Here is a 26,368-nt window from a genome sequence, read left to right on the forward strand (position 1 = left end):
TGTACAGATGGCAGCTGAGTATTTTTAAATTAGTATCACTGTATCAACAAGTGCTTCATGTAAGCACAGCCTTCGTCAGGACTTTACACAATGCTGCAGTTGGCTATCAGATCAAGGACAGCAGAAAGTTCCAAATCACTGATTAAACCACACTAGGTAAAATATTTCCCTGGGAAGTATGAAGAATGGAAAATTACTGAGCGTAAAGACAGTACAATAGTGTTCCGGGCTTTAAAAAAGATTCAGAGAGAAGAGAAATTATGACAAATACAGAAACTGCTTCAACAAAGACAAAAGAAAAACATTTTAACTGTAGAAGAGAGGGCACATGGCACTCTCTAAAAGCATAAAACCAGGTATGATGCTGGCAGTAAAACAGGAACAGCTCAGGTTCTCCTTTCTACTACTACAGCTACGTAAGAGAAATAAATTTAAATTAAGGAAATTCTTCATTAGATGGTGCTTTGAGTAAACTTAAAATAGTGGTTACAGGGAATTTGTGAGAATGACATGTTAAGAGAACGTAATAGTGCAATAAATGACAACAAGTGAAAAAAGGTTTTTTTTATTTCTCAGTGTTTCTCCACTGTCAATACTGTCCTTTTGCTGCAACATGTTGCAAAAAACTCTCTGCCTTTTCCATTTTGAACAGCTACAATATTTACAGGCTGTTTCCAATAACACACGCAGACACATACACACTCACAGACACGCAGGTACATATATCCCTATCCCTGGCAAGGTGTCCGTTTGCTGGTAGAGGCAATATGTATTTTCATTGTCCATTAAAAACCAAAGCCATCCTCCCATTTATGCTCTACTCCCCTTGCCCTCCATTTCCTAGCCAGCAGCTTGTTGTCAGGCTTTTGGGGGCACCTGTGCAACAAGTTAACGTATCCAGCTATTTGATCGCCACCTTTCAAGAGTTGTGGACTAGGTGTACTGGGATTATCTAGTCAAACTGTACATACCAGAAGTCATAAAAACTGCAGATATTCAGATGTTTGTGACCAAGCGATGTGTAACTCCTGAAATCTTTTGGAGCAGCCATCTTAATCACCTTTTTGGAAACATATCATGCTGGGGTGAAACAAGCCACATGCTTTACTTTCCACCAAGGTGTTATGTACCCACTTTTTTACTAAGGCACCAATAATCACCATATAATTTCTGAAAGAGTCCAGCGTCACTGAATGTACTGCATTAGATTATCAAATAGCAAGCCAGACAAGAAAAGAACAGTTGCCTATATAATAGGTATAAAATCCCTTAATAAAATTAAGTACATAAAACCTGTGGTGGTATAACCCCAAATCCAATATAAGTTGAATAGTATTTGAATAACATTGTTAATGGTAAGAAATGCAATCTATCCTGCTCCATTTTGTGAATGAAGAGTTCTGTAATTGGGAAAGATCTTCAAAGCAATGCCTTTGTATCTACACTCCTAGGTCCTGTGGTGGTGTGTACTTTACCAGAGAAACGATCTGAAATTGAATCCAATTGTAAGGCATCTCTTCTCCCCCCTCGCCCAAGTCCAGACAAAGCTTTACGGCCACTTGCCAAACAGGCAAGGGCATGGACCTGTGCCACAAGTCTTCATCTTTCACCTTGCCAGTCATCGAGGCCTCTCAAAGAGTTCTTCAGTTCCCAAAGGGGTTGTGAACATGGGGCTAAGGAATGCCTGGTGACGGACTACAGAGCTGACCGGAAAACTGAGATCACCACTCAGAAACATGCCAAATGTCCTAGGCAAAATGACTGTAGGACTATTCAACCTGCATGGAATTACCATAAAAAATAATAACCACCATCACCATCTTCCCCCTTCCTCTTCCCCCAACTCTAAAATCGTGTCACAAATGCTGAACCATGAGAGAGATCCCCAGAATTCATCACAAGTATCATACAGTGCAAGTGGCACAGAAGTCTAGGTGTCATCAGTGGTGTCACATACAAGTTTTAGGGTTTTGTTTGTTTTAATCAGAACATTTAAAAAGATTTCACAGGGAGGCAAAATGGGAAGAGATTTTAAAAAAATTAAGTACCAGCCACTTTTACCAATGAACGTAATCTGATTAGTGAGGTTTTCAAGTATTTTTCTGTAATTATTTGTTTTGGGGAGCAGTAAGTCCTTACGTATGTACACATAGATACCACCTTTAAAGAAATCTGAGAGAAACCTGGTTGATTCTGTGATTCTGTGAAACAAAATAGGTTGGGATCTACCTGGAAGCTAAAACAATGGGACCTAACGAGTGTTCTTATGGCAAGAGAATATCACACAATACAAGCAGAGAGAGTTAAAGCACTCATCTATAATGGATTTTCATGAAAGCTTGGAAAGACATAAAAAAAATAATCTGCTCTGTGCAGAGCTCAATCTGGACTGACAGGACTAATCTGAAAATACCTATCTTTTCCATACTCACAACAGGAGAAAAGTATTATGCATCAAGACAAAGGCCAAAGAAAACAAAAGACGATATTATATCAATCTAGAACAGAGGTTTCCAAGGACAGATCTATCCTGTGGGGAGACAGAAGAAAACATACGCGGTTTTGTCACTTGCACAGTGGAAACCAAGACACAAAGTTTGCACAAACCAACATACGATCATGTATGAATCTTAAGAGTTCAGAATGCAGGAAAACTTTTAAAAAGTTAATTTCCCAAAGCCTTATGAAAGACTGAAATTTCAACCATGTGGCTTCTATTGAGCAGATCCGGAATAGGTATGAGCACTAGGTGAATGGCCTCACAACAGGTATTTGCTGAATATCTGAAAGAAGGTATTAACCTGTTAACTGGCCACATTAAAATCCATCTCCTGAAGGCAACACACCAAAAACCTTAAGATTAAAAAAAAAATAGATACAAAGATCCATCAGTTCTCTTTTCCCCTTAAAAAAGCCTTTCTTTTTCCCCATCTGCTGTTTGCTGATCTAATTCCAGGCAATTACATATTGTCTAGAATTTTTACATTAACAAGTCATTAATTCCTATCACATCTTATTACCAGCAATGGACACTGTCATTATCTTGCCCTGAGGAAACTGAAAGAGATTGTTCAGAACCAGGGTTAACATATTGAAAGTTGCTTCAGTCAAGTTTTAAAAAACCCTATGTATTCTGGTTTTCAGTCGTTTGTCTACCTCAAGGCTTCAGTACAAGAAAAACAAACCTCGTGCAACTAATATCAAATGGGGGCCTATTTTCAAACAAATTCCTCTTTCTAAACTGAAGCAATACTTCTAGTGATACAAGGAAACCCTGTAATTACCTGAAGGGAACGATGCAGAATAAAACCTTAACTAAAACACCTTCTATTCAAAACTTACACATTTTCTTCATTCCTGACAGCAACATTACCAGACTGCTAAAGAAGGTTCATCTACTGTACTACATTTTCAGATATGCAGGAGGTGAATTCAACTACACTACAATGTGCACATTATGAGAAACTATGTGGAACAGCAAAATTACTTCAGTGGTGGCAGATCCAGAACTGTGCATTTATACTGAGATTAAGTGGGACTGCATACGCATAAACCAAATAGTAATATGCAACTGAAAGATGCACAGTACTTCAAGTACAAGTTTGCATAGTATATGATGTAAGCAAGGTCCCAGTATAATTCACTGGGAACAGCATTTAGAACTGACTAGCTACCAGGCACACAGACTTACCCTTTCATGGCTAGATGGCATAGAGTGACTTGAGTCAGAATACCAATATTTCTTAGGTAGCTTTTTCCTTTGTTTTTTCTCATCCCATATAATTTCACTTTTACATTAGGTACATAATAGACAAGGTTTCTCTGATGTCAGAGAAATAATTACAATAACCTCTGTGGTATATTGTGTCTTCTGGTTACATTACATATAAAGAAGCAGAGGTGACTGGGAAGAAGATGGCTGCTCCCAAAAGCTAGGACTGTGTGCAGTTTCCCCACAGAGTCCTACATAATTACAGGTCAGAAACAGGAAACAATCAAAACAGGTACATTTTTTTCTTACGGATTAAGAGAAGTGAGTCATAGGAACTGCAAGTCAAGAACAAACCAGTTTCCCTCTCACACTCCCATGATAGTTCTGAGTTACTTGTTTCCCTGAATACACACTTTTAAAAAAATACAATAAAACCTAGGATATGTAACACATGAATAATTCAACTTCACAGTTATAAATACTCAAATTACACTTACACAGAATATATAATCACAGAAAATAAAATTCAAGTCATAGAAAAGAATGAAGACTAAAGGGAAAGAAAAGGCAAGGTGGTAAAAGTGATACAAGTTTAGGGCTGTGCCTTCTATAAAAGCTCTTTAAAAGTTGAAGTCAAGTTTTTGTTAGGGTGTTTTTGTTTTGTTTTTTTTGTGGGGGGGGGGGGGGTTTGTTGTTGCTGTTTTTTCTTTTTAAATTGGATGGAATAAAAAAAAAAACCAACCTTCAATCATCCACGAAGTAATCATGGACCTGCACCTCCCCCTACAAAACTCAAACAACTGTCTCTGCCAGAGAAGAGCCAATGCAACAACAAAGCCAGCTCTGGATGTAAAGCAGCAAAGGAGCCACAGCTAGCTAAGGGAGGACAGCTGAAAGGTAGGACGCTGGGGTCCACTTTGAAGCTAGACGTGTTGTACAGATTTGAGGTACCACTGCCACCACAATAGAGTCTGATGTAGTACAGGGATACTCAGGTGCTTTTCTACATATTTTACCATTTATTGTGAAGAGAATGCAGCATATGCACTTGTACGAAATACAGAACATAGAACCAAACCCATGGCACAGCCCTTACCATCAATATGTATATGGAGAGGGAGGGGATTAATCCCAAAGGCAATTTAAATAATGGTATTTTATATACTTATATTTATATATATAAATAAATGTTCTCAGCAATCTCAGGGTTGTTTTTAGTGCATTGCTGTAAAAAAATTAGTGCAGTTCTCATTAATGTTTAGCTCATAAGGAATAAGAATCTATACATCTGTTCAGTCTCTTCTTGCCATACCTGAAACCTTTACACTGTTTCACCAAACTGAAGGTTTGTAGTCAATTTCTTTAAAATAAGGTGGATGAATTCCACACACTCTGTGACAAGACATGGCAATTTTTGGCAAAACAATTAGAAAAATATGAGGTGCTCTGATCTTAGAACTGAAAAGTTTGTTGATTTAAAGCATTACGCAATGCATAAACAAAATTTATAAACAAAAAGATATGTCTCAACGAATCTATCCTTCATGCAAATGTTTCTTCAGCAGCTAACAACTTAAAAAAATTTCTTACACTTTTTATTTGGGGAAAGGGACTTAGACAAATACGTGTTTCAAGTCCTTTCCTACAACTGGACCGAAGTTTCATGTCCTGGGAGCTGCTGCTTCTGGACCCTTCTCTCTTCTGAACCATTGGAGAAGGGGAAGTTTCAGTCTAAGAGATTTACACTTCAGCCCCAAGTTCAAGGACTCCAGTTTCAACAACAGCAACATATTTATCTTCAATTTGAACCAGCAGGATGGTTTTATCTATATGGGACCGACTACTTGGATCTCTGCTGCAAGGCACCCAGCGGTGAATCACCTGGGGAGGAAAAAAAAAAGTGTAATAAAACATAAGTTCTACAGGGAGAGCTGCCATATCAAAGTGGCGGCTGATAATTCAAGACCCTTACAGGGCAAAAGGAGCAATAATATAAGTGCTATACTGACTTAGTTGTTCATTTTACAGTGACAGCATACCTACAGATAAGCTACTCATTGAAGTCCTGCTGGAGATCTGCAGCTTACCTGAGAACAGCCAGCCTTTGATTTGAATTTCAGCAGGAACAAGGAACTTGACCCAAATCAGAACCAAACAGTTATGCAGAGTGAGTAACAATTGGAAAAAAGTGTACACGTATGGATTTGGGATATTTTGATGCTCTAGCTGTAATAGCCTTAAAATACTTCAGTGTTGTGCAGCATGTAATAGCACAGAACTGTAGTTTATCAGGAGTTAGGTGTAAAATACCGTCTCCTCTAAGTCAAATCCCTTGCCCTAATTTTGTTCCCTACTCATTGTAAATTTAAGGTTGATCTTTTAAATTAAATTAGTCAGAGATAATTTAAAATGAAAAAATATTACAAAGAGGAAGGGTTTCAGAAACAGTGCCACAAACTACTGTCCCATGCTCCCTTGGACCTACAGAATTCAGGCACTTTGATCTGCTGCTTCCAAGGATCTTGCCTGATATTGACCATCAGAAGGCCCCTTTTCCATACAAGCTCTTGTATGACCAACTCTCTGCTCAGCTGCCTCCATAAAAATACACCCTTAACTTCTGGGTGACCCAAAGGAACTACAAGGATGCTCCAGTAACATGGTTTTAAGTATTGACAGCTCCATAGAAATAGAATTATCTCAAATTTGCCAGTTGTGGGAAAAGAACCCTAAATTCAAGACAAGGTAAGGTGAAAAGCAAATAAAATTAATTTTTACAAAATCCAGGACAGTACAGTTTTCAGGAGTTCTAAAGATACAGCTGGGGAAAAAAGGGACAAAAAAACATAAGTAATCTACATCTTGTAAGATCAAATCCAAGAGACCCCCCTTAATCCTCACTATACCCAGCTGACAGCTGCCAATTTCTCTAACGCTGGGTGAAGGAGATTCAGCTTTGTCTGCTGCATGAGATCTACACTGCATCCATGGGAAGAGCATTTCAGCCAGGGAAGCATGGCATCTTTAGTTCCTCTTTCTTTAATTAAACAGCATGATATTTAAGTGGTCTGTTCAAGTCTGACTTCATCAAAGGCTCTCCAAATAAACTTTTTGTACTGCTGTATGGAGTTAGGCCAGGAATATTCTATCCCCAGACACATAAAACATTTCCCAATAAAGTCCAAATACTACATCCTTCTTGTCCAACTTAAAACTGGTGCCTTTGAGATAGCTAAGGGCTGAATCCAAAGGCATCAGTATTGTGGCTCCTTAAAAACTGTGTATATGGACAAGTTGTACATAGATTATAACTCACTGCAACCACCCCCCTAGTTTTACCATCTGTTATATCATGACTGGCATTTATTTGATGCCCATAAGTGACTGATAACATACCAAATGTTGTCACTAGATAGTCAAGAGGTGATAAGCATCTCCTGAGGGAAAAAGGATTCTTCCGCACGCCAGTGTCAGGTATCATAGTAAGATAATGCAGAGTATACCTTAACCTCAAAGTCCTGGAAAAAGTAGCTACAATACAAAGAGCATTGCTAAATTTAATTTTCTTGAAGAAACTCTATAATTTCTTTGTATTTTATATATACTGTACTGTATGCTCAGCAAAATAAAAAGTAACGTTAGGAAAAATGCCTTTTTTCTATGCAGTAGAAAAAGTTTTAAAAAACTGAGATGATGTAGTGCTCAGAATTTCACCCTTAGCTGTCACCTGTAATATCACCCTTAGATGAGTATTAACTAAGGGCCATATCATCAGCATCGGGTCTAACACAACCTACTCCTCACTCATCACAACAGAAAAATACTTTTTGATACTTTATACAATTGAAGAAACCAGATGCAGAACACACACACCCCCTAGTTGCAATGACTCCTAAACTTTTGTCATAATTCAATTCCCGGATCCCTGTCCTATATCCCCATGCACAAAACCCAGGAACAATGTGGTTGTCTCTTCATCTATTTTCTCTTTCTTCTTGTCTTTTACCATTCTCTTCCAATCCTTTCTTTGCTTACTTCTGCTTTTGACTAGTGCTTCTTTCCTGTTGATATGCAGCAGGAAAATCTATATGCCACTCAGAATGTGGCCATAATTATTGGTACATAGGGAGTACCAGGGCAGCTGTTTTTCTGAACCTGAACTTCATACCAAGAGCACTGACATAAGGCTTTGGCTGGTAAACTGCTAGATGAGCAGCATCTCAGCACATTAAGAATTATTTCTGCCTGTTTCCAGAAAGGACCACAGCTGCAGGATCAGAAAGGGAAGACTGTCCTAAGAGCTAAAGGCTTTACTGATACTAGTATGCTTAACCACACGTAGCTGAAGCAGGCAGTGGAAACTACGCCATCAAGTTAAACCCTCTCCTCCTAATCACACATAGGATAATCTGGTGCTTTTCTCCTTTCTTCTTAGGTTGAAAGATGCTCTTCTAAAAAATCCTGCCAGTATGCTGCACCAAAAATAGATGAGAAGCATTCAGAACAGTAACTTCCTCTGACCTTCAAATCCTCTTCTTTTAATCTTTCTGTAACATTAATCACTGTACATGTCAGCATGCTGCAATTTGCAAAACATGAACACCTGAAAAAAATTGTCCAATGACACCAGGCAACAGGACGTGTTTCCATATAACCCTTTACATTCACCATCTTTACAACATTCTTGATCTGCAACAGCTAACAAGGAAATTCCAAAAGTATAACATCTAAACCCAACATAAGTATAAATGTTTACAACAGCATTCTGCTCTGAGGTGTTACCTACAAGGTAACCCTACTATCTAAAGAGCAGACCATCAACTACGATACAACTATTTGTGGAAGGAATTTATTTCCAGGGCCCTTCTTTCACATACATATAACATCAAGGAAGATTTGGCATACACTGTGTCATCAGCATATTGCCATTTCTTACCTGAAGTTTGCACATATATCCACAGTGATGTGGACGTGGGCTTTCAGACAGCAAAATCCAGCCCCTGAATCCAATTTATAAATAACGTCTCCAACTGAGGTAAGCAGTCAGTCAAAGCAAATTCTTATAAACTGTCAGAACTGACATAGTCCAAATGAAAACAGAGTTGTATTGATGAATCAATGTAGACACAATGTCAGTGACTCTTCCTTTTTACTATTTATCACTGAATACTAGCTCCAGCTAGTATTCTTACTAGCTGGAGCATCTTTATAGACACAAAGGTCTAAAACATGTATGCCTCAGTAAAAAAAAAAAAAAAAAAAAAGCCTCAAAGACAGAGCTGTTTTTTTTTTCCTCCTAAAAAGAGCCTAAATTGGGAGATAAGTTTTCTAACTAACACAGTGAATTTTTATAAAATGCAGCTATAACACCCCTATGGAAAAGGGAGAAGGACTTTCAAGTCATAGGCTTTCGCAAGTTTTAGTTACATCAGATTTCCTTCTTAAAGGGAAGTAAACACCTATCACACACCTATTATAAAATAAAGAGACATCTAAAGACAATCTTACTTGGCTCTGTTTTCATCAGAATAATTTAAAAACAAATACTGTTAACCATTCAATTAAGGACTCGTTCATAAATTGACCTTCTGTATTTGCTCAAGGATTGACAGTTTAAGGAAAGGAAAATGAAGGCTGGATGAGTGAGTGCAATGCCTGAGAGTTCATGAAAAGAGCTGGAAGAAGGCAAGGAAGGAGAGGTCGTTGACAACACTTGAATCATCATCCTGCATATTTTAGATACAGTTGCAGAAATATCCCTCTGCTTCAAATTAGGATTCTAGACCTGCTCTTCCAGCAACAGTGACTTGGAGGACAGCTGCTCCAACTTACAACTATGTGTACCTTTGGCCTTGACATCTAGGCAGACTGCCATAGAATCAAGACACTGCCTTTTTTAAAATTAGCTTGTCAACTTCTAAGCAAAACTTACATGGCCTTCCATGCCTTCCTGAGGACTCCAGTCTTTCCAGCTGTTTCTTCCAGCTTTTAGCCGTATCACCTCATCTGGCCACTGCAGCTCTTTCCTTTTTGACACGTTGATCCCTTCCAGTACTTGACTGGGATCCATTAACTATAAGTAGGAATTGAGTTTTGACTGTTAGTTCAGCCAAAATTTAAAAGAAACAGATAAACTGTAACCTTTTGCATACTTCCAGAGAACTGACTTAAACGCACAGAAGTAGATTTCTGACCAATTTCAACGTTGGAAACTCAAGCTTCAGGCTAGGAAATAGACTGAGCAGCACAGAATTTGGAAATGAGGCTGTGGTTTCAGACACAGCTGACAATATACCAGTTCACTGCTGTCTGAAGCAGCAGCTCTGGTTCCCTTTCCCTCCGCTTCTTTCAGTTGTTACACTTGCTCATGGCAGGGTCTGAGGAGCTGGCACACCATAAGCACTGGCAGCACATGGTCAAGTAGCAGGGAAGAGTTAAGTGATGATGAGCTGTTAAGACTGGCTCATCACTTCTTACAGAATATCTTAAGAAACGTGGTCTTGGAGAATTTACTGTTAAGGCTGAAGAACTACTTATCTGCTAGCATGGTTAGTTGAGACCCACCCTGTGTTTTGAAGTAAACTGGCCTTTCCACGGGGGCAGCAGGAGAAAACTCCTGAAACCTTGTTCCTATTTAAGGACAGAGAGAACTGCATAATGTCCACTATCCAAGGGCACATGCCAACTTTGCCTGTATCCTCCTCACACAGAGGAATTAAGCGGTTTCATAAAAGGGCCCTTGCCTGCAAACAAAAGCTACTAAACACAGACCTGCAAAATTAATTTGTTAACTTTGCCCACTCTGATGCAGTTTACTAAGTAGTACTCTAAAATGAGGTGATACCAGCCATGAAATCATGTTTGTTATGCTCTATCCTATTAAATACACTTCTTGATGTTTCCCACTAATATACTGCCAAAGACATGTATGTGGGGCTAATAAAAGCTAAAAAGCAAGAATACAAATTTCTGGATTTTCACAAAATGAGTAAGGCTGCCATGATTAACTTAGTCAGTGGTGTACTGTTTGCTGCTCAGTTAACTCAGACTTGTGGCAATAACCAAAGAATAAATACATATGAAAATGAATAAATACATATGAAAGTGAGTATTTTTACACTTACTTTTGGGGAAAGTCTACTTGGTTTAAAAGAAAAAAGCTAGTTGCTTTCTGCCCTGCAAATGAAGCTGTTTAGCTTTACATCTTGTAACAAATAAAGAAAGCAAGTATGAAGTGGAACTGCGTTCAGCTGACATTCTCAAAGCTGCACTACAGCAAAACATATAAGTAAAGTAAAACATGGACGTCTCAGAATGCAGGAAGGCTGGTTGTCCAGAAAACCATTTCCTCACATTAGTTCTCCAAATGTAACTGCACAATAATTGTATACTGAGACATTCCAGACTGCGTGTGTATTTAAAAGTAGTGATTTCAACAACAGACAAGGCAACACTAACAAAAGCACATGGAAGCATAGGTTAACTTCTTCTTCTGGACTATTCACCTGGATTCTGTAAATAACGTCATCCTTTTTGGCTTGCATTTGATTTGCAGGGCTTGCATTACCACCTGACTGAGTTTCAGTTCCATTACTCCCTCCTTCTGTCCCTAGAAAGCCCACAAGGGCATGCTGTTTACAGGCTGGGATGCTTTGGCTGGAGCTGCTAGAAGAGGGCAGTCCATGCTGCGCGCTGACCCCAGTCTGGCCAGTAGGTTCCATTTGGTTCACCATAGATAGGCGGGACTGGATGGATGATGGGAGGTTACGAAGGGATATCTGACTGGTGGAAGAGCGCCGACAAGGCACAAAGCCTGTTGTGGATGTGCGAAGAGATGAATGACGACTGCCGTAGCAATAAGATGAATGGCTGGCTACTGAGGCACGGGCAGGGGAATGTCTGACAAGGCTTGACTGCACAGAGTGAGAGCTGTGACTGGTGCCTAAAAGTAAAAGATACAGAATCAGGAGAGTTTGATAAAGCCTCCCGCACACATTAGATTTCCAACACACAAACATTTTAGCACTTAGATACAAAACTGATGGGTCTAATCAACAACTTCTGAAACAGCTGTATTGCAGAAGATTTCTGTTGCATTTCGTATAGCAGACCATTTGAATACACTCCCTTCATCTTATCTTGGAATTTCATATTCTGTTTAATTCACAATCCCTGCAAGACAAGTAGCTTCAAAAATGCTTCAGCCTTCCTCTTCCTCCATTAGTGGAGGAAGAAACATTAATTTGTTTCTTAATATTAAGACTTAAGTTTCCCATACTTAAGGCATTAAGGCGGATAGAGATGTCCATGTTACAAAATACTAAATATTCTTTCTTAATATGCTTGACTGGATCTTCAAAGTTTGAGTCAGAAAATTTGTTAGAACAAAAGCTGGTTTTGAACAAATTCAGAAAAATTCAATGCACTTCAATGAAGTGAAAAATAGGAATTGTAGTTTATGAGCATTGGTGTCCTTGCTTTTCATATACTAAACACTTGTAGATACCTCTCCACAGCTGACAGACCTACTTAAGTTGTGTAAAAAAAAAAAAAGTTCATTCAGCTACATACACTTTTATATTCTTTGTGAGGAAAGGCAGCGTTTGGAAAGCTTCTTCTCAGCTTTACTGTTTATCACCTTCCTAACTACAGATCACTAAGGACTCTTGGATAGGATTCAGATAAAATACTACAGAAACAGAGAATCCATTCCACTGTATAAATAAGAAATATAAAGACATTCACAAAAAATGACAAGTTTAGCATCTGAAGACAATACGACAGAAAAGATCCAATCCATAGAGAGATGTTATAAGAAGTTATTTAATCTATTTTCCAGCACAACTATACCCCTATTGCTCAAATCTGTTTTGGAACCTTGCATTGCATAAAACAGCGCTGTAGTTTGAGATGAATCCAGCAGGTGTTAACACTACATAATCAAGTCACTTTTGTTTGCTTTTTCATTTAACTTAGGTCTGATCCAAAGAGCTGAAAGGCCAGTTCTGGCGACAGGATTGTACTTGTATAAAATTGTTGCTTTGTTTTATTTTAACTTTACCCAGAGTGGAGGGATGAGTTGGTGGATGAGCTGCAGGAAGATGAGGTGCAACAGGAGGGTGTTGTACTGTTCCAGGTCCCTGCCCTGTAGTTGCATTCCCTCCTCCTTGCGACATGCTGCTCTGCGACTCATTCATAGTTGCATTGTTACTTGTGCAAGAAGCTCCACCTCCAGCATCTGAATCTTCAATATTTCCACCGCTGTTGCAGCCAGCTCCACAACCTTTTCTTAGCCTGAAAACATAATGCAATTGACACATTAAGTCTAAGAAACGCCTTATGACAAGTGAAAGGCTTTACTCAGCACAATCCACAGCGTTCCCTAAAATCAGATAAAACTTGACTTTATTTTCTCAGAATATGCTTTGCAACTATAAACACTGCTTTCTAAGAGTTGCAAATTTCTTCATGACAGCTATTCAAAGAACAGTTATTTATGATAAGCCAAATGCTCATATAAAATAGCTTTTGAAAAATCAAGCCACCTCTGAAGTACAAGAAAGCAAAAAAATTCTAAATATAAAATGCTGGTAGAACATCCTAGTTATTTTGTAACAGTTTAGTAAAATTTACGCTCCTTAGCACACCAGTCATTTATTCTTATACTGCAAAATCTCTGTCTATTCAGATGAGCAGGAAAATAATGTTTGGTTTTTTTTTTTTTTTCTTCTTTTTAATGTATTTGTTTTCTTGTTACCTTCTGTAATGTACTCACAGTTGTTTGAAGCACATATTGCAATTATTTGAATCACAAATTCTCATGTGAATTTTGAACATTCAGACAGTAGGTTAGCCAACATTTTCCAGTGTATATAGAGGTTTTTCATCACATTGATTTCATTAATGAACTTCAGATGGACACAAAAACCAGCACATTCTTCCTCCTTTCAATTCCTACTTTTTATTATTTTTTTCTTTCTGTCACACTCAAGTACACTGAGCACTCCTTTCCAATTTTATTTGCCCCTGGGATCCAGAACCCTGAAGCATACACAGATTGGATCCAAACACTATTCTGTGTCATACTTTCACCTCTTATTCTATCCACATGTTGGACAAGCAGATGGCAAGAGAAGACAAACACCACAGACTGTATTAAGTGTGGCATATTCTGGGTGAAGCAGCACATTCTGTTTTGATGTGCTGTAGATGTCTAAGTGTAAATATGACCATCAGAACAGCTACAGGACTGTTCCAACTATGGCACCAGCTCCTGGAAGTGGTAAGAACTGGGATGCATATTCCTGAATGCCACACACAGTGGCCACTGTTGCTTCTGGAGCCACAGTCATAAGGGACTGTGCAGTAAAAGTTCTCACAGCCTATAAAACACAGCACAGCAAGAATCTGTACTGGGTTACCAAGGGGTCATGTGGAAGGAGGATTATATTATTATCACTCCAGTTACTTGTTCTGGCTCTGACATACAGGGTATTTATAAGCACTCATGTAATTCTGAACAACAGCTAAAGCTTGTGTTACTATGGATGAGCATACCCTAACAACATTAATATCAGCACTTGCATGCTAAACGTTTGCCAGACAGGAACCCTACCAAATAGTCCCGGTTCTATAAAGATGGTATTATAGACTGCAGAAGTGATGGTACTGAAAAAAATAACACAGAAGTTGCATTGTCTCTCATTATCCGACATGACGTTAGAACTGAAGTTGTAGTTCTTGCATCTAGACTTTGTCCTGTTTTTTCTGAGCTCTCATTTACATAGTTTGTGGCGTATTACTTTTATGTCTTGAAGATTAATCCTGTACTAAAGCAGCTGCCATACGTTACAGATGTGCCTGAAATCAAAGTCAAGGCTTATTTATTTTTACGTGACTGAATATTATAAATTAAGCTGTGTTGGACATGTACGAGACTAGTTAATGGAATATGACAGCATGAACGCATACTAATGAGAACTTGTTTCCTCAGCTCACCTGTGCCATGTAGACACTACGAAGTTTCTGATGTTTCCTAAGCTGATCGCTCCCCCGAGAATCTCCTTAAGCTGCTCATGACTGTCTGAATAGGAAGTAGTCAAAGGTGAGACGTAGATTGGGTATCCAATTGGCTGGTCACAAGAGGAGTTGATCATGTTCCTCAGAGCTTGTTTTGCATTTTGGATACTTCCTCTTTCTGGGTTACGATTACGCAGGAAGACAAGCTCCTGCTGTTGTCCTGCCCACAGGCCACGCACACACTCCTTATTCACCTGCAAAAGCCAAGTAGAAAGGTTGTGTCAGAAAGTGAAACAATAAGAGTGCGTGATGACTGCTTTGCTATACCTAGGCCTTCACAAGTGAATGTAATATTGCACTGCAGAACTGCAAGCATTCATATTCACTTCTTTAAAAGGCTGAACTTATGGACACAGGCTGCAACAATAAGAATAAAGCAAATCTAAGAATGGGATGAGAAATAAGATATTTTAAGTCAAGAACTGATTTTTGCATCAAATACTTCCACTATAGGAGACACAGCAGCCCTAGCAATGACAGATCAGTAACAAAAAAAAACCAATTACTTGAGTTGAAGTTTGGTATAGTCATTAAAATATACCACAACATACTATCACGTTGTGGAACGTGCACAAAGCTTACCTTAATGACCCTGAAACTGAGATACCGTTTATTCAGCATAATGATTTTATATTCATTGGTGCCATCATCCATCACGTGACGCAGAGCAAGGAGCGAGGGAGAATTGGAAAGAACTGCACTCCGCCAAGCAGGGTCCCCTTCATGTGCTATAACTAGATTTTCTTCATGGGTTGTTATGGCTTCATAAAGGACAGAAGGATCATCATATTCATCTGGAGAAGTGAAGTGATCCTGTTTCCAAAAACACATGTTCAGTAAGATATGATTAACATTTCAGATGTAACTACATATACAAATCAAACATTTCACCCTTCAAACTCTTGAAAGGCTCAAGGCATTGCACAAAGTTAGACATCAAAAATACCAGATATCTACAAAAGAACAGTGTTAAAGACTGCCTGTTTCCCAACAGATTAGTTCTGTTTGCTTGTGTCTGCTTCCTTTTTTAACTTAACAAAATGATTGGAAGGACCTGTCTATTATTGATTCAAGTAAATTTCTAGTTGAATTTTACACTAGATTTGTATCTATTTATACTGCCTGCAGAAGCATTTCAGTTTTAGCTTCTCTGCTTATTCACAAGTCTCCAACTGTAAAACACACTTAAGTAAAGCACTGATTATTCACTGAGACTGTATTATATGAAAATAGCAATAGGAAGAAAACCAAGAAGGTTTATCTGTATTTTCTATTAAAAAGTTCACATTAATACTTGATGACAGACTACTTCAGCATCAGATACTATCACACAACTTACACTACTGCCAGTCAAATAGAAACACAAAATTTGCAAGTTCGATTCAATATTAGGTCACATTACTCTCTGTTTAAAAAACAATAGTGGTTAATAGCTAAACTTCCAACACTGGCTGAAGCCTCAATATGCTATTGCACTGCAAGTGAATAAAATCACCCTTTATAAATTACGACAATAATGTTCAGAAAAAAACTTTTTTTCTTGTTAGATATTTGTGGTTTTCTCACTTTTCATTCTCTCTGCACAGTAACCCAAATATACTGAGAACACTTCAGACTTGTTGAAGTGATACTTCTGCTGGTTTCAACAATGATTCTGTAATTATTCTGCTTTGCTACGTGTACTCCTAACACTTATACACATTCTGCTAAATTCAGGGAGTTTCTGTTACATGAAGAAGTTGATTCAATCACTGCGAGCTTTGGGGAACTTCTAGACTCTGCAATGAATGCAAAAAACGCAATTTTATTATTAAAAAAGTGCAACTAATATTTGCCTACTTACTATGATTTTCAAGCAATCTGTTCTTCTACAGTACCAATACTTCCCCTCTCCCCCGGCCCTGTCTGCTTATCACTCAGTACATGCTTTCTTGTACTTGCTGAGCTTAGTTAATAGATGCACTGGACAGAATTTGAGATTGTTCATCTTCACCCTCACTTCACTATGAAGACCGACCCCAATTTCAGCTTATTGAAAAGCAACCTTCTCATTCTCACCTGAAACCCTATTGACAGGATCAACGAGTAACGTCAAAGTGTCTGTTATTACAACACTTCAAAACAAGAAGAACACAAAAAACAACTCCCATTGGACAGCTGGAGAGGGCTGTGCAGCTTTGAATGGCATGATAACCTTTTAAGCCAATTACATGTATGTGAGGAGCGGAAGAGGGAGGGAAAATATCAGAGAGGCTGTTCATAAGGGAATTATCGCTACATGGGTATGAGATAGGGCTTGACATGTTCTCTGATCTACATTTGATGTAATTTTCAAGCTCTGAATACAACCTGCCATTCCCTTTTCCTCTGTATCACCTCCCAGATGAGCTATAATAAAACAAAGGACAAGACACAATACTCCTGTATTTTCAGTTGTCCATCTCTATCACATGCCCTTTTATTCTCTTCTTCTTCTTTCTCTCTCCCAGCCGCTTATTTTTAAGAGAACGAACACAAAGAAATAAGAAGAACTAGACACATCCTCCTGTGTAATCTCTCACCTGATGTAGCTTAAGTGACATCCGTATTCCAGGAACCACTACTTTCCTCAGCAATTCCATGTCAGCAAAGATCCACTCATCTCTAATTGAAGATATACGGAAGTCACCCTTAAACAGGGCATGCAGGCCGTACAAGAAGGATTCCAGATTACTGTTGATGGAAAAAAAATGGAGAAAACAGCCCAACTATTAACAGAAATACAAATGTATCCACAATTATCACCACTGACAAGAGCAGAAAATACTGAGCTGTACAGAAAGGCACACAATTCCTCTCCACAAAGATAAGTTACAGGCTAAGACTTGGAGAAGAGAACATATGAGTAAGGATTTGTGTGTAAGCAAAGCTTCGACTAAATGTCTATGTGCGCTGAACAGGTAATCAATAAACCACACGTGCAACAGACTATTTACATGGACTAAAGTGAACAGGAACACTGTGAGGAATGCCTGACTTTATTCTGAAGATTTTTAAAAAGAAAATTGTTCAGCGAATATAACACCACAATGGACCAGTTAAGGAGGACATGTAGCTTCAGTTGTGAATGCTTTAGTACAGAATAAAAATCTTGACAACTTCCTCATGCTTAAAGGCATCATTTCCTTTTACTAAGCTAACTTAAGAGTGAAAAATCAAATATGCTCTGATCACTCTTGCGACTGCGTATCTGCAAGACCTTCAGGGAGCAATTGTCTGGTACTTCAAAGAATTACTCAACAGTTGCCGTGAAAATGAAGTAAAACAGGTTTTACAGTCAGCACCCAGCTGACCAATAGTTTCCACATCTGATTATACCTCTTTTTATTTTCTTTTTAAACCATCACCTTGTGATTTCCTGAAACATACATCTACATGTAGTGGTGGACTCAGCAGTGCTAGGTTAACAGTTGGACTTGATGATCTTAAAGGTCCTTTCCAACCAGAACGATTCTATGATTTTATGATTCTACACTGGCTTTCTAAAGTAAGTTGAGGCTGTCAGTCTGCAAGAAAGAGGTTGCCATATGATGACAGAGTTGAGCTGAAAGAGATTTGTACAAAACACAACTGCTTGCCACAGAGCCAGCTAAACTGTGAAACATCACAACAGTCTGATCTAACTTCTATCAAGACATGTCTGTCCTTCATTTTAAGCTGTCCTCTTCTTCTTCCCCCTATTTCCATATAGGGCACATACTTGGAGCAGGAAATGGAGCTTACTTTTAGAATTCAACCAGTTCTTGGTTTTTTCATCAGTTATCACTGGTGCTTACCCACACCAGAATTCTCACCTTGCATTAGTTCGATAAAACAAAAAGCTCAAATTCAAGTTCACCCTCATTTGCTGTTCTTTGGTTACGTTTCACTGGCTGTTATAACGAAGACGGGTTACATAGCATATCTGTCCAGTTTAAGGAAAGATAACATTAAATATCTGTTCCTTTTATGAAGGAGTACTCATCTAACACCTAGCCTAGGAACCCTGAGAGATTTTGAGGAAGGGATGCTTACAACAATATTTTGTTACCTAGACATATGATGTGAAGCTGTTCCCAATGCTCTCCGCCCTAGAACACACAGTCCATAACACAATGTTACCAGGGGCGAGTCTTTACTTGAATCCAGTGGCTTGTAGTAACAAAAGAAAAAAGGAATAGTCAGGTGAATGGAGTAAAGAACGTCATGGAAAAATGTTCTGCTAGAAGGAGTAAAAAGACCCAAACACATACAAAGGTATACAAACTCAAGTGTGCATATGTACCTACCACACCAGTTACTGTTGCTCAGACTTCCAATAGGGATTCTTTTTTAAGAGTTTTGCAAGTATGTAGAGTACTTGTAAAGGCAGACACACACATACTATATTTGAAGTAAGACAAACTGTAAGCTGAACGGTTGCATGCAACATTCCCCATGGATACTGCGTGTCTTGTATGCAAACTGTTGATTAGCAAAATTATGGGGTGAAGACAAAAATATTTTTAGTGAATAAAGTGGATTCTGACTTACTGGTTAGGAGTATATAATTCTGAATTAACTGAGAACTTCCCTACTACAGCTTTATTCTAGGGAAACTTGCCCTCAGCTCAAAGTCAGTAGTAGCTGTATAGGGTATATAATGCCCTACATAATAGTACCATTCATTTAAGTGATTAAACCTGATTTTCAATACCTACACAGAATATTTCACAAGATCGTGACTTGGAGGGAAACAATTTGCTTCGGCTGTTGCTTGTCATTTGACTGCGGAACACTTTAAGTCTTACACCCGTTAAAATGCACTTCTAATTAATCTTTCACCTCCAAAGTAAAGCTGAACTCTGAAGTCTTGGATTCTTCATTAAACACATAAATTTCAATTATATTCCTGTCCCTTCAATCTCAATCAATTTCTGCTTATTCTCAAAGGCAACACAACTTCGATTAGACCAGGTACAGATTTTTTGTAAACGGTAAGAAGTCAAGGCATTCCTCTATGAACATACTAACGTTTCTATTTCAAAGGCTGAAGGATTTGGAGAAAGGAAAAGGGTTGAATATGGGATGGTCATTTTCACAAGCCAACAATTTCAGTAGTCCAAAGGAACAGTATAGTATGACCAGTCTTATAACGTAGCAAGAGCTAATTTTTTTTTTTTGGGGGGGGGGGTTTGCTTTGTTTTGGGGTTTTTGGTTTAAGTTAGGGTTGATTTGTAAACACTGACATCTAAGCACAAAACATCAATTCTATAAACATACCCTTTTGTATGTAGATAAATGACTGACTAAGAATCAACTGATTCATTTGAGCTGGCAAATGAAAATTCATTAATGAACAGGTTAAATCATACACTATTTACAGAACTTATTTAAATTCACATCTCAAGAGTGGACGATCAAAATCGGTAAACTATAAATTAATATTTCAATTATAAATCTTTATTTTAAAAATCAGTATTAAACCAGCCTGTAAGTCAAACCAATAGGGAAAAAACCGAGAGCATTCTAGAACAGTGAATGGCTTTTCTCACACGTTCATACTTACCTTTTCTCTTCGAGAGCAGCAATATTCTATCCAGTTCAAATATATCATACAGAAACTCTCTCTCGAGATCCCTGCTAGACGGTGGTCATAATCCTCATCAATATTGGGGTTAAATGTTGGGTCTACATCAACATAATTGCGGTCTGTGCACAACCGCAGTCCTTCCTGCATTGTCTCATTAGCTAACCATTCCTCTAGCTTGGGGGATGTTGTGACATAATAGATGATTCCCTGAAATAGTAGCAGTTAAAAATATGAGTCAGAATTGCAATAAAAAGAAGTCAGCAATCTCAATTGTTCCAACTCATTTGCATTATTTTCCTGGTAATGAACAAAACTGATATACAGTAGCATTTATTTAGCTCACAGTTGCAACAAATTCACACAGAAAACACAAAACAGGTTTGTATACAAGCATATTTTTCAAAGACTGTCAAGATTTCTGAAGCATCCACTGAAAGAATAAAGAAAGGAAAAAAGGACAGGACAGCACTCTCACTGTAATTTTGCAGAAAAACAAACACATAGGAATTTTTATCTAGTTAACATGGAGGCTTAGATATCAAATTTCTAAATAATTCAAATGCTAAATAAAAGACAAGACAGTTTAACACCGTTGTGTTTGGTGAAAAAAAAACAAACAAATAACTTGTGTGTGTGTGTGTGTGTGTGTGTATATATAAGTATCTTGGAAATATTTCAACCTGAAATTTTTCAGCTCTCTGAAAGATCTGTTAGTAAACTGATTATCTGAAGGGATCTGAGGCCTAGAGTCCTCTTACAACTGCAGGACCTTTTTTTTAAAAAAAAAACAAACCAAAACAAAAACCAAAAAACACCCCAAAAAACAAAGACTGGTTTGGAGAGCTTTTAAACACCGAACGAGCTTGGCTTTCTCCAAGAGAAACACACTATTTATTTAACTTTTCATTTACAACACAGCTATTACATTTGGGTAACAGCTTCCAAGTTTCTACTTCAGCTTCAGATAGAAAGTGTCCTCTCTCTGTTCTAGACTACAGGGTCATTATCCTCCTCATGCACCAGAGTATCAAGTAATCATCAGTACAGCAAACTCTGTCCTCCTTTGATGAAGGTGTTCATACATCTATAATTTGTATCACATTCTATGATCTTCATATGAAAGACATCAGACGTTCAAGATATTAAGCAGTTCCCAGATGTAATCCAGCCTACCTCCCCACAAGGGTGGTACTGATCTGAATCATACCTTCACATAGTAAGTGGTGAGAATTTTCCGAAGATCAAAGACTTGGAGCATGGAAGCTGCGCTGTTGTCAGTGATGCTATAACCCTCCAGAACATACTTTGTCACAAGCACTTCCCAAGCCAGCCAACGCTGCCCAAAGGCAGCATTAAAGGAAAGCATGTGAGGAAGGTGGCCTGGTTCACAGCAACAAAAACCTTCATCTTCCTCTACACCTTCAGTGATGGCCTCTACTTCTCGTTGCTGGCAATAAGTTCCTTAGGAGAAAATAGAGAAGAGCAGAAAGAGTTGAACACTTTATACGACTGCTTTAATGTTGACTTGTGTTTAGAAGTGTTTAAAATCCAACCAATCTTCAATTATGTTTCCGTAACACCAAGTGAACTATCTGCCAATGAACACAAAAGATTTGGGTAACTTAATTTATCACTCTAGGATCACATTTTAGTTAGGTGTCTTTAAGAATCAATTATGGTAGCCATGCTGCACTAAAATGGAAAGAGATACTTAGCAGCAACTCTGCTAGAGCAAGCTAGTTTTCCTCACAAGCGTCAGGGGCATAAAGAGGCCCTGCAGTTCATTTTCAAAGCAATTAATGTACAGGATGGAACTGAAAATAATTAAAAGTTTCCAAAGCAGAAGTCCAGTTTTAGTACAGACAGTCAAGGAAGTGCAACACGCTCACCTCTGAATTCAAGCCCCCTCAGCTGGAAGGTGACCAAGCCATTTCCTATCTCTATAAGGTGTACTAGTGCATTGAGGTAGTCAGAGGCTAGGATGAAGCAGTCCCCAGTACTATAGTTTCCCCATCGACCCAACAACAAGTCTCCACACAGGCTGTGCTGAAGGGAACGGGTTAAATGTTCATAGAAGATTGAATTCAGGTTGTTATCATCTGAACCTGCAGGAAGAGTGGATTTGGGTTATTACCTGAATCTGCAGAAAAACATCAAGCTTGAATGTGAATTGTCACTTCACTTTGAATCCTGCACTTTTCTTAACAGCAACATTGTTTCAAGGTCATTCTCCACACCCCATTCCACCCTTTTTTTAAGGGACAACTACTCCAAATGTCACTAAGTGACATTTAGTATTTTTGACCACATTTTTTCCATTCTTAGTCACTCCTCCATTTTCCAAATTATTCCTTCAGTTCCACTCATGCATGTCCCATCAATCTATTCCACATAATAAACTGCAAAAGCAAGTGAGCACATAAGTGTCTCAGTAATGACTGTTGTACTGGTCTCATCACCATCAATCACATTGAGACACCCTCAAATAATGTGGCTTTTTTTAATTACTTAAGAATAAAAAGCAAAACAGCTTAATGCATACTATGATTATAAACAAAGAAGCACATACACATAAAGGTAAGGGAGAAACAAGAAAAACTTTTAAGAGTCTCAAGAATAAAGCAACAGCGAGATGATGGGGGAGAAAACAGTAGACAGAACAACAGAAAGGTTAGGCAGGGCTGGAGAAGATCAGAGGGCAAATTTATCACGAATCCTATGAATATCCTATAAAAGCCATTTACATTTGAAAAAAACCACCACTATCCAAAAGAAAAAAAAAAAACTCACCAAAAATACCCAACCCCACCAAAAAAACCCCAAAAAAACCCAACAAAAAACCCACAGAAACCCCCATTAAAAAAAAAAACAAACCCAAAACAAAAAAAACCCACCAAATCCTCCCTGCCCCCGGCAAAGAAAAACCACCACCAAAATCAGACTAGGAAAGCTACCTGGATTTCGATCAAGCTGTGAAGCCAGTCTTGTATTTGAATGATCCACACGCTTTGTGCTGAAAATAATAAAATAAAGCATACTTAACAGAAAATTTATTACTGTAACAAAGTCTAAGGGAAGAAACTACTGACAGAATAAAAAATGTTAAAAAAATATTCCCAATGAAACAGTTTCCAAAAGTTATTTTAAAATAATTTCATATGCAAATTTGCCAGTCTCATATATAAAAGTATTTTCTGCCTATAATAGCATTATGATCCAATACCTAATAATGTTTGTCCACAGTAGGTAGCCATAGAATAATCTTTAGCTTAAGATATAAGTGTATATATTTTTTTAGATATCATAAAGCTTTAGATGTGACAAATAAACTTAAAAGCAATTAAATCAGTACAGCTAACATTCCAGTAGACTTTACTGAAAGGGCAGTTTTCAGGAAGTTATTATTTCATTGGCTGAAATTACAACCTTAACTCTTTAACATAAGATTTGGAACATTGTATTTAAACTGTTCCAGTGTTAGAGGGGAAAAAGCAATAAAGCAGTGAAATAAAAAATTAATTCTCCATAAATACCAGAACTATCTGCTCATCCTGCCCTGTGCTGTTTATCTACCATTTCCACAGTCCGATACTCCATCAACAATAGTGGACTTTGGAGAAAAAAAACACAGGGAGGTATAATCTGACATGAAGAATCTTTTACTACTGATCCCACCTTGACGAAAAAAGACTTCAAGATTTTTATATTGAGGTTAGCCAGTTTTAGCCATGAAATGAGCAATAATGAATGTAGGTCAAATACAGTTATGAACTACCCCTCGAAAACCTTTTTTGTAAATAAATTCACTTTCTGATTAAAACTGCGCTTCACAATACTGTAATTTTTATGTTTAAAAAATTTACCAGGATGGCATACCTCTAAGCAGAAATTACTTAAGAAGCTAAAGCAAATGTTGCTAGTATAAAAAACAGCTGCTACAGTATTTCAGAAACAAATTCATTGAAAACGTTCAGTGTTATAAACTAGTTTTCTCTGGGGAAAAAATAGCAGCCTTTGGAGGAAAAAACCCAAACCAACAAAAAAACCAAACCAACACATTTAGCCATAGTTACATTATTAAAAACAAAGGACACAAACTTTAAAGGTCTTATTTCACCTACTTGTAGTCTCTCTCCCAGAATTTGACAGGCCTGGCGTATGAAGTGATGAATATTGCACTTCCCAGAAAAGGATTCAGTGGAGTAGAGAAGAAAGCCGACACAGCTGCTTGGACAAATAACATCGCAGAATCTGTAGGATAACAGAATTAAGGAAAGCAAAGGAACAACTACTTTTTTTCAAGCTTCTGTGATAGTACCTGAAATGGACAGCAACACTAATTAAAACAGGATCTCTAAGAAATTTTATTCAGCAAAGTATCTTTACAGAATCTCCAGCAATAAGAGGATTATTTTTGGTTTTAAAAACAGAAATGGGTGAAAATTTGGCACTAGACATGGTGGTCATTCTCTTTTTTAAAAATTCTACAGAGAATACTAACTCAACACCCTATTCAAACCAGTCTACAGAAGCTTAAAATGCAAAAGTCAAGAACTAAAACCATAGTTAGTGACTCTTGAAAAAGGGAATGACTGTCAGAAGAAAAGCTGTATCATTTTCAGAATGAAATAACTCCTGCTCTGTTTCCTTTATGTAAGAATTCTATTCCTACTCTGTTACCATATAATTCATAGCATTGTAGCAAGGCAGAAAGTGTGCAGTTATTCATAAATACGCACTAGACAAACCTGTTCATTCAGTAGATTTAGCCCATAATACATAATCCATTATAATGCAACATTCAGAAGTTATAAATACACCACTTCAGGGAAAAGTCTGCATTTTCAAAGGATACGTGGCACAGCAAAGGGCTGGGCAAAAGCATGGAAGGCAGATCCCCAGGTGATCTGCCAGGGAGCAATGTAGGTATATACAAATCTCAATTTATAAAAGAGTTCCCAAAGCTACAGGGAAAAAAAAAGAAGGAAAAAAAAAAAGAGAGAAGAAAAATTTAGCGATTTGGCTGAGAATCAACATGCTTTGCAGTACACAAATATCCTGAGGAATTTACTGGTCACCCTAGAGTTCTTACTGGTCTACCAGAAGCCTTGAGACTTACAAAATGGACACAATAATGAAGCAAGTAACATAATATGTACTTCATTGTTCTACTAACAGGACCACATGAAATGTTTAGAAAGTTACATACGCTTTCTCAAGCAAACATAAATACTTTAGGAAAGAGAAGTTTTAGCTGTTTTATACCATATTGATTACAGTACCAATAGGACTGATTATCTGGAAGGTTACCTATCAGTTAGGGCTATCTGTTTTCCCTTTTGGATGACCTGAAACACCTAGAAATAGAGTTAAAGTTACCTTGCTGAAGAGTATGGACATGAAGAAGAGATCTAGCAGCATGGTCTCAGTAAAACTTTTGTAATCAAAAGTAAAGAAGAGCACTGTGAAAATAACAGTGACATACTGGCACGTTGGGCTACTGAATGATGAACGCAGTAACTTCAAGCCAGCTATTGTGATCATTAAAGCACCCAACCTGTATAAGAAATTCACACAAAACAGTTACTTATCTGCTGTCCAAAAGGGGTTTAAAGACCACCTAAATTGTTGCTGTCATGCAATGCCAATCTCTTCAAACTCAAGGTTTAGATTCGGGGTGGGTGTGTGATTTGGTTTGTTGTTTTTTTTTAAAAAGAACGTTACTATCCAAGTCTTTCTATCAATATTCTCAAGCCAATCAATGTTCAAGGATTAGCATTATTTGTAAGAGTCTTGTTAAAAAAAAAAAAAATTAAAAAAAAATAAGAGGTGAAATATCCTTGTACTCTGAACAGAAACCTGGTCTTTAATTTAGGTCATGAATATTGAGATGCAAAAATGCTATAAGTGATCTAGATTAATCAGCAAGAGGATGTTAATGAACACTGGATTATCATTATTTCCTGCATGACTATACTGCTCTATCT

The 26,368-nt window shown here is 37.8% G+C and overlaps 1 protein-coding gene across 7 annotated transcripts in view; it reads right to left on the reverse strand.

The window, feature by feature from the left end:
* Positions 1-549: 549 nt before the first annotated feature.
* The window catches only part of PCNX1 (pecanex 1), a 94,534-nt gene continuing 68,715 nt past the window's right edge, over positions 550-26,368 (reverse strand). For all 7 annotated transcript variants that reach the window (XM_068397476.1, XM_068397474.1, XM_068397471.1 and 4 more), the window contains 15 exons: positions 25,761-25,938; positions 25,237-25,345; positions 24,503-24,632; positions 23,336-23,394; positions 22,271-22,486; positions 21,589-21,842; positions 20,358-20,588; positions 18,861-18,961; positions 17,353-17,503; positions 15,374-15,604; positions 14,711-14,985; positions 12,774-13,006; positions 11,218-11,654; positions 9,645-9,785; positions 550-5,593 (listed from right to left, as the gene is read on the reverse strand). In XM_068397476.1, the coding sequence (XP_068253577.1) occupies positions 5,453-5,593; positions 9,645-9,785; positions 11,218-11,654; positions 12,774-13,006; positions 14,711-14,985; positions 15,374-15,604; positions 17,353-17,503; positions 18,861-18,961; positions 20,358-20,588; positions 21,589-21,842; positions 22,271-22,486; positions 23,336-23,394; positions 24,503-24,632; positions 25,237-25,345; positions 25,761-25,938 (2,887 nt within the window). In that variant the 3' untranslated portion in view covers positions 550-5,452. The remainder of the gene's footprint in view (positions 5,594-9,644; positions 9,786-11,217; positions 11,655-12,773; positions 13,007-14,710; positions 14,986-15,373; positions 15,605-17,352; positions 17,504-18,860; positions 18,962-20,357; positions 20,589-21,588; positions 21,843-22,270; positions 22,487-23,335; positions 23,395-24,502; positions 24,633-25,236; positions 25,346-25,760; positions 25,939-26,368) is intronic.

The sequence above is a fragment of the Nyctibius grandis genome, chromosome 4, assembly GCF_013368605.1.
Source record: "Nyctibius grandis isolate bNycGra1 chromosome 4, bNycGra1.pri, whole genome shotgun sequence".
NCBI classification, from domain to species: domain Eukaryota; kingdom Metazoa; phylum Chordata; class Aves; order Nyctibiiformes; family Nyctibiidae; genus Nyctibius; species Nyctibius grandis.